General features: G+C 34.4%; 1 protein-coding gene and 1 long non-coding RNA gene across 2 annotated transcripts; one reads left to right on the top strand and one right to left on the bottom strand.

Annotated features, from left to right (window-relative positions):
- Positions 1–2,397: 2,397 nt before the first annotated feature.
- LOC132270700 (probable LRR receptor-like serine/threonine-protein kinase At3g47570) lies at positions 2,398–4,856 on the top strand. Its single transcript, XM_059771892.1, has 2 exons — positions 2,398–3,329; positions 4,514–4,856. The coding sequence occupies exons 1-2, from the start codon at positions 2,398–2,400 to the stop codon at positions 4,854–4,856; spliced, it is 1,275 nt and encodes a 424-aa protein (XP_059627875.1).
- Positions 4,857–5,805: 949 nt separating this feature from the next.
- Positions 5,806–8,096, bottom strand: LOC132294770 (uncharacterized). The gene is made up of 3 exons (XR_009478208.1): positions 7,653–8,096; positions 7,373–7,513; positions 5,806–6,313 (listed from the first exon to the last, which is right to left on the bottom strand). It is a non-coding gene; the product is annotated as an uncharacterized LOC132294770 (long non-coding RNA).
- Positions 8,097–9,245: the final 1,149 nt, after the last annotated feature.

Here is a 9,245-nt window from a genome sequence, read left to right as displayed (position 1 = left end):
TTGGGTTTTGGATATGTGATTTAAACAATTAAAATCATTATCGGGTTGGGATTAAATAGAGTATTTCTTTTATTATAATTTGTTGTTTAAATGATTAAACAACTGACTAGGATGGGATTAAGGTCAAAGGAGTTTTTATAAAATGAAATGGTAGATTGGTCTAGGTATGAATATTATTTTAATAATTATTTAATAGGTATGGAAATTTAATAAACCTATTAATGGATGTGATTAGTATAGTATATATAATTAGATATAGACATGTATATCGTGCTTTATTAAAGTTAAAACTTTATTAGGTTTGGTTTTGATCAGAGATGATCTGCTTATTGGTTTTCAGAGGCCTGGTAGAGTGAACTTGCTCGTAGGGTTTAACCCACGATTTATTTTTCAGGTTATTAGAGGTTCCAGTCTCGAGGTTGAGGATCCGCAGCTGTGAGACTGTCATTCGTCTATTCATCTTGTGTACTTTTAAATAGTATTGGATTATTGGATAATGTTTTAAGGGGTCCTTGAGTTATGGGATTTCCGAATTGTAATTGTTGGAGAATCATTAAGTAACATTTATTTATTAGTTTTCTTCAGCGGTTTATTTATTCTTTACTATTCATCTTTGTATTCTGTGCTTGTTAAATATTTTAATTGTTTTGATATCCTCTGGTTTTGTGCGCGGACTTGATCAACCCGTGTTCCGAAATTAGGGAGTATTAAACGAGGTGAAAGGCAAATATGCCCACATGTGTGGACATTGAAAGACGGCCCGAGAGATGGGTCGAGCCACTAACAATAGGTCAAGAAATGTAAACCTATCCCAATTGAACTTACCTCTCCACGTGGGTCAAGCCAACCGCCATGTAAAAGGCCCATTAACAACTAGACAAGGGCATAAAGGGAAGAATATTAGGGCAATGAAGGGACACTATAAAAGAAACAAGAAATAGAGTGGGAGGGGGATCGTTTATTATATGGAAACTTTCCATTTGTGGGAGAGGACCTATTTTTGTACCTACAAGGTCCTTGTGGGTGTGCTTAATGGTTTGTTGGTGCATAGCTTCATTTGTGCATGGCTCTGAGATTTTTCATTCCCTTTTTTATAAAAATAAATTTTTTATAAATTATATTGGGAGGAATAATAATTTCTTTATAAATTATGTCTACAAGTGAGAATTCAATATTTGGGTCGGGAAGGCACAAGTTGTCGATCATTTTCCTCCACTTATACTACTCTCCAAATGGATTTTTATAGGTAATTTTTATTCAATTATTTTTTTTCAAAGAATTAAAAATTAGAAAATGTATAGAAACTTGTTAGTTTTTCATAGGGTTGCAACTCGGGTGGGCCCAACCCAAAATAACCCAAGTCGAGCCCAAAATTTTGTGGCCTTGGGCAATGTTTTTCTAATTTCGGTTTGGTCTGAGCTATATATTTTGAGCCTGAATTCAATTCAGGCTGGGCCCGAAAATATTATACATATATATATTTATAATTATACTTAAGTCACAAGAGTGTATTAGCCAAGTTGGTAGTGTGTTTGAGATTTATGGTTAAGGTTTTCGGTTCAAGTTATCGGTATAGTATTAATTGATTTATTTTTAATGAACAAATTTTTCTGAGGTGAGCTTAGTGTGGGCTCGGGCTGGACAAATTATGTATGGGCTCGGCTTAAGTAGCTCGACTCAGGCTGAAGATTTTCTATATGGGCCTAGCCCAAGATGAGTGTCAAGCCCGCCTAACCCGCCCTAGTTTTTCAGAATTTACTTTCTCAAAATTCAGCTACAAAAAATGTATACTTTAAGAGATAACTGCTTTTCTAGTTATCAAAAAACAATTTTATGTTTACTAAATTCTTTAAAACTGTTTTTAGACAAAACAAGCATGTATCTCTTGATTTCTTTCAAGCAAGTTGTTATCCAACTTTTCATTCGAAGATTGTCTACAAGCTTTGGTGAGTTGTTCTAGGGTTCTTTTCACTTTTTCTCCAATTTCAATTTCAAGAGTTTTCTTACAAACAAAAGGATTAGAGTAATAAATATAGTGATTCCAAGAAAACAAAAAAGAAAAAAAAAATAAATTAATTAATGACAATTGGTTTCATACAATGTAGGTAGAGACCATGGCAGGCTCAAAATAGATTAAATTTGAAAATGCTAAATTAGTTAATATTTTCATAAAGTTTAGAGTAATAAATATAGTGATTCCAAGGAAAAAAACAAACCAGACCTACCCTTTGGGGGAGATGGGTTACTAGATTATTGCTTTCTTCCTTCCTTCATCTTTTAGTTTTTGCTATTTCTTTATTCAGTGATTCTCAATACTTCCCACGAATAAAAGTTACATTTCATTGTCCTCTACATGGCTTAGCAGGTGTGATACCGCAAGAGATTGGCGAACTCCCTATGTTAGAAAGAATAGTGTTGGATTCGAATAAGCTAACAGGACGCATCCCAACAACGTTGTTCAACATCTCAACAGTACAAGCGATCTCACTCAGTGACAACCACTTCTCGGGCAATTTTCCATCAAGTTTTGGCCAGACTCTACCCAATCTTGAATATATTTTTCTTGGAATGAATAACTTCAGTGGAGCTATCCTTGATTCTATTTCAAATGCTTCTAAGCTCATTCATCTAGACGTTGCCTTTAATAGGTTCACAGGTTCAATTCCCAGCTCACTTGGTAATTTAGGACTCCTCCAATTTCTGCACCTAGGAGGAAACAATTTCACTAGTGAACCCTCATTGCCAGAATTGAGCTTCCTCACTTCCTTAACCAATTGCAGACAATTAAGAGTATTGTGGATACATGAAAATCCTTTAAACGTATTTCTTCCGGTCTCCATCGGTAATCTCTCCGATTCTCTCGAAACTATTTCTGCAAGTGGTTGTGGAATTAAGGGCAATATTCCTAGTGAGATTGGCAATTTAAGGAACCTAGCGTCCGTATATCTATCTGGCAACTACTTGACTGGGGTTATTCCAACAACAATCAAAGGGTTGAGTAAGTTACAACGACTTCATCTTGAGGACAACAGAATAGATGGATCCATTCCAAAGGAGATTTGCCATTTGCTGAACTTGGGTGACTTAGGTTTGAGTGAAAATAGATTGTTTGGAACCATACCTGAATGCTTAGGGAATGTTACTTCCTTGAGATATCTGTATTTGGACTCCAATAGATTAAATTCCAGCATACCTGAAAACATTTGGAATCTCAAAAATCTTTTGCAGTTCAACTTGTCCTCTAATTCTTTTAGTGGATATCTACCACAAGCGATTGGAAATTTAAAGGTAGCAACGGTACTTGATCTATCGGTGAATCAAATTCATAGGTAATGTTCCTAGCACCATTGGAGGTTTGCAAGACTTGGCTAGTCTTACCTTTGCACATAATAAACTACAAGGATCGATTCCAGAGTCCACTTGGCAACATGGTAAGTTTGGAATTCTTGGATCTTTCCCAAAACAACTTGTCCGGTCAAATTCCTAAGTCGTTGGAGACACTCTTGCATCTTAAATATTTTAATGCATTTTTCAATAGATTAAGAGGAGAAATTCCGATTGGAGGACCTTTTGCAAATTTCACAAATCGATCTATTTTTGTCAAATGAAGCATTGTGTGGTGCTCCTCGGTTCCAAGTCCAGCCTTGTTATATTAGTTCTCTTCAAAAATCCAAGAAAAAATTAATGATTTGTATTTTGTTGCCTATCGCATTAGTACTTCTTGCCTCAACAATTCTAATTTTTAGCCTAAGAAGTCGATGGTGGATAAATGAAATTCCAATTCGAACCCAATTGATACCCATGGTTAATACGTGAAAGAATTTCATACCATGAACTTGTGCGAGCAACTAATGGGTTTAGTGAAAGCAATTTACTTGGCATGGGGAGTTTTGGTTCAGTTTACAAAGCTACACTAATAGATGGGACTATTTTGGCTGTAAAGGTATTCAATGTGCAACAAGAAGCCGCTTTCAAGAGTTTTGACACAGAATGCGAAATTCTGCGCAACATTCATCACCGGAATCTCACTAAAGTCATTAGCAGTTGCTCTAACCTTGATTTTAAGACCTTGATACTTGAGTACATGCCTAATGGGAGTCTAGAAAAGTGGTTATATTCACAACTACTACTTGGATATCTTGCAAAGACTAAACATCATGATAGATGTGGCATGTTCATTGGACTATTTCCATCATGATTACTCAACACGTGTGGTTCACTGTGACCTCAAACCGAACAATGTTCTATTAGACGAAGATATGGTCGCACATGTAAGTGACTTTGGCATCGCAAAGTTCTTAGAACAGGGGGATAGCGTTACACAAACCAAGACTCTAGCCACAATTGGGTATATTACACCAGGTGAAGGTTTTAGCTTTCAATTTTTGTCCAAATCTTAGTTATGGTATTCTTTTTCTCATATCAAAATTTCAATTTAGTTTATCAAAATTTCAATTTCACCGAAACACATCAATTCATTTTTATTAATTATTATGTTGGATGCCGAGTATAGATTGGAAGGATCAGTATCAACAAGGTCTGGTGTTTACAGTTACGGTATTGTGTTGATGGCAATATTTACAAGAAGAAAACCCACTGATGATTTATTTGCTGGAGATCTGAGCCTGAAGGATTGGGTAAATCAGTCATTACCTGATGCAATCATTCACGTTGTAGATTCCAACTTGCTACGGCTAGAGGAAGAGAACTATACGGCAAAGATGCAGTGTCTATCATCCATCATGGAATTGGGTTTGAAATGCTCAGCCGAATCACCCCATGAGAGGATCAACATGAAAGATGCTCTAATAGTACTCAAGAAGATCAAACTTCAATTAATCAAAAATTGTAAGTGAGTTGGCACATGAAAGCATCTATCTATTTCTTATTCAGTTTTTTATATTCCTAGTTACAGAGATCATCCATGGTTTAATTTTCATCAAACGTCCCGATAAAAGTAGACCTTCAATAATTTAAAATATTGAATTCCGTGCAGGTGAGAAGGTTGAGACAAGTAACCACCGGACTCAATGAAGACTACATTTTTTTTTATAATTGATGCTGCTATCTTAGAAGGTGCAATAAGTAACTGATTTCTAGTTCTTTAACATTGGCATATCCATAGTAAGTGAAAAGTTTCACTCCGTATTTATCAGTTTAGATGATAATAGAGTACTTTTTTCAGAAATTATGGAGATTGAGATGGTAGGGTGGTAGCTCAGGCGCTTCATGATAGAAATATGACGCAATGATGGTTTATGTCAGACAATTAAGGTGTATGATCCATTTGGGATTTGGCAGTGTAAATTTTTTTTTTCTTTCAAAAATGTACTTCTAATGTTGTGACTCTATGTCTGGGAAGATGAAAGCTTTAATTGAGTTTGTAATAGGTTTTTTGAACTCTTTAATTTCGAACTTAATTGCATGTTGTGAAGCTTATTTTTATGGGTGAGAGAACAATATTAGAGAGAACATTCAATTATTTTGTCCAACAGAGGGCTTAACTCAAGTGGCATCCTCTCCTACTTTTAAATAAAAGACAAGCACCAGAGTCAGGAAAAGCAATGTTAATTTTAAACTTGAAAAAAGAAGAAAATAATTCAGTGTAATATTCAGGATTCACAAGACAAAAAGCACTTATAGGATAAAAAAAAGTCTATAGATTATTTGATTGCTGCAGATAACCCTGGACATGTTCCAACTTATACGAAGTACCTAACTGAAGTTGTAGTTAAGTAACAGGTATTAATTTAGCTTAAAGATTGTTTATCATTAAATAAACATGTTACCAAGCAAGAAAATCAAGCAAAAATGGTTATTTCGCAAGGAACTACTCATTTTATAAGCATTTAAACATGCAAAAATATCATAAACACCAGAATAAATATCAGATACAATGATCATATACTTTTTCACTGAGCAATAATGATCCCAAAGTCCTCACCGCATTGAGAATATCAGGAATCCTTGACTCCTTCATTGCGTCAGTTGCATTTCGCACAAGAGCCTGCAAATTTGTTTTCAGTTCTCGTTTGACCATAAATTTGACTTTATAGGAAGGAATGAGGATAAGAAAACTGGCTAACACAGAACATAATTTCTTTTATCACATGATCATGTCATCTCCATAATTAGAACAATCATTCCCTGAAATCATAATCAACTTCAATTTAAGGATCAAATAGAAAGAAAGGGAAGTATTTGAAATTATCAAGCGAGACATGTCCATCTTTGTTAGGGTCCAAAAGCATAAACTGAGCTCTAAGATAAACCAACTCATCCTCTGTTATAGGCTTAAAGCTTTTGAGAGAGCCTGCAATCGAAGAACAAACAACAATAACAAAAATTATAACTAAAACCAGAATCTTCAATCAGTCATGATAATAGCATGAAATAATTTTACGGGTATGACTATTTTCAAGCCATCTAATTGAGGCATTCAACATATAAAGCGATCCACAAACTCAGCAAGACAGATAAGCTGAGTCTGTTTTCAAGCAGCTGTTCTCCAGCTTCATGGTCAAAGGAAGATGGGTGGAGAATAGATGGTCAGAATATTCCACTGGATGTGTGTAAGCCCATTTCTAATCCGTTTTCAAAATAAGGTAGGCTTTCATTCAAGGCAGTTGATGGATGAAGATAAATGGGACTCGATTGAATGTATCAATATAAATATCCTTAATTTCTGTCTACTGAAATTCCTCTGTAAAAATGAAATGGCAATAACTCATCTAAGTATCATGACTTGTACTTACCATTCAAAATAAACAGAGACCCCAGCAATACTAATGCTTTAACTGATAAACTCAACGTGAGAAGGATGATACACAGAATTGATGCAAAAAAATTAATAACCGTGGCTAAAGTGATACAAAATATAATTACAATTCCCTTATAAAAGGAAAGTAAAATGTATATTTATGATATAATACTCAGCTAGTAAAATAAAATTCAGATTATTTTGACACTGTACAATTAAAAGATTAAGAAACAGAAAGCACATGATACAGAAAATGTAATTGGATTCCTATTTGTAGGCGGGAAAGTTGTGAAAATTTTGAGTACAGAACAAAAATATATATATAGACAAATTCTTGAATGCAACAACTAGTTGTCTTATTCTTCCTCCCTCGTGGGAGGGGAAAAAACAGGATTAAAAAAAATGAAAAAACATGATAAAATGAAAAAACATTAAATCAGATTCAAAATCAGAACAATTTTTTTCCCAAATTTCCTGTGCATATCGAAACAATATATGTACATACACATATATATGATCCAAAGTATTACTTCCTTTACATCTCTCATCAATCAATGGGGGGAGCGGCCATAATCAAATTATAAAAAAATTACAGAAAATAAAAAATAGAACCTCGTCCTTAATCCAAAGCTTGTAGAGATGCCTGTAAACGCCTGAATCAGAGGGTTGAGAAGTGGAGGTGTGGCCCTCAATGTCCCTGTTTAAAGCAACAGTGAACGCCTCCACATCCGCCCCAGAATGCATAGTTTCGTCCTGTAAACGTATCAGATGATGATAACTTCGATTTTACTATCCCAACAATTCCTTTTTTTATAAATCCAATAAATTTCAGCCATATATATATGTGAACATATTCAAACATGTATCGTGCAGTAAGAGAGAGAAACGTAACCTCGTCCTCTTCAAGAAGCTACATAATGGAATGGTCCATCGCAATCTCCCTGAAAATGAGATAGACGTGTGTATATATATATATAAGTATGTATATGTGCGCGCGCCATGTATCGATCAGTTGTGTTTCCGGTGAATCCCTCAACTTTGAAACAAGAAATCAGGAGGTTATTTAACGACGAGAGAGGGGGGCAAGCTTGAGAGTTGAGAGACAGCGGGCCAGCGGCTGAGGCTTACGAACGGCGAACCCGAACTGGAACAGCGGGCGATGGAAACTGAAAGATATGGGTTTTGATTTTTTGAACAATCTAAAATGATATGCCGATATGGGTTTTGATATAAGTAATAGGTTTTGAACTTCTGATTTTTTGTAATGTCGGATGAGATTGGTAAAGTTGGAAACAAATGATAAATTAAGCAAATAGTAAAGTGAAATAATTTTAGAGGGCGAAATTTTGCCGCGCCAAATTTCGCACTTATCAGCGTTTCGTTCAGTAACTAAACACTGGACAACACCAGCTTTTTTAAAAAAAGTGCTGGTGATTCCCTAATTTGTTCTGCCCCTTATAATTCCACGCAAATATTTCACAATATATGACCTTCAGTAATTATATATATTTCACAATATATATAATCTAACCTGATATCAGCTGCATTCAGCATGATCATTGGATTATCACTTTGTCAACCTTCAGTAATATTTTCTCCACATCAAATATTTCATAAAACTACGCCCTTGACGTGATAAGTGATATTATTGTCACATATACTGATGAATAATTATTTATCCGCATCATCTCAATCTAGCTGATTATAAATAAAACCGAATTATATCCGCCAATAATTTCATAATTCTACAATCGTACTTGCATCCATTCATACTGAGCTTTTTAGAAGGATCACAATACCGAATTTTTATTTTTTATTTTTTATTTTTTTACCATTAAGTAAGTGAGTCTTTCACCGAGAGATATTCAATTTTCAAGTTATCATAAATTGAATGCAGTCCCAAAGACGTTGAATTTAATCTCAATATCCATAAAATGGATCTCATTAAAATTAATTGTGCCTAGGCAACATAATCAAGCCTTTATCATGTGTGACATGTATCAAGATATAAAACATAATATTAAGAATGAAGTACCATGATCACTATGGTGTATATAACAATTTAATTAAAAGACTATGTATAATAAAATTCCATAGGTAATCATATAATTAATTTTGTACTTTATTTGATTACCTGTAAAAATTGTTCGAGATTTGGACTCGTGCCCAGGTAAACTCTATTTCCTTGCCCATGAGCTTGAAACTGTTCTATGCGCCGTATCATAATTATAACTAATAACAAGTGACTCGGTGGTAATAATTACATTTAAGTGCATGGTTTGATTTTTAAAGTAAACATTCTTATTAACGATCACTGCCTATGTTCCTCCCATTTCAAATTGAATCACAGAGTTAAATCCACAATCAGATAGCAAACAGAGATAAATAAAGATGAGACTAATAACAAAAGAGATGAAGGAAATGTATTAGTAAAACTGTAATCAAAGTAAAAACTGAATCATATGGCACATGTATATATTTTAGT

This window comes from Cornus florida, unplaced genomic scaffold, assembly GCF_030987335.1.
Source record: "Cornus florida cultivar Cherokee Brave unplaced genomic scaffold, ASM3098733v1 CherokeeBrave_3.0.0_Hap2_Chr01, whole genome shotgun sequence".
NCBI classification, from domain to species: Eukaryota; Viridiplantae; Streptophyta; class Magnoliopsida; order Cornales; family Cornaceae; genus Cornus; species Cornus florida.
Note: the sequence above shows the minus strand (reverse complement) of the source record. Positions and strands in the feature narration are given on the sequence as shown.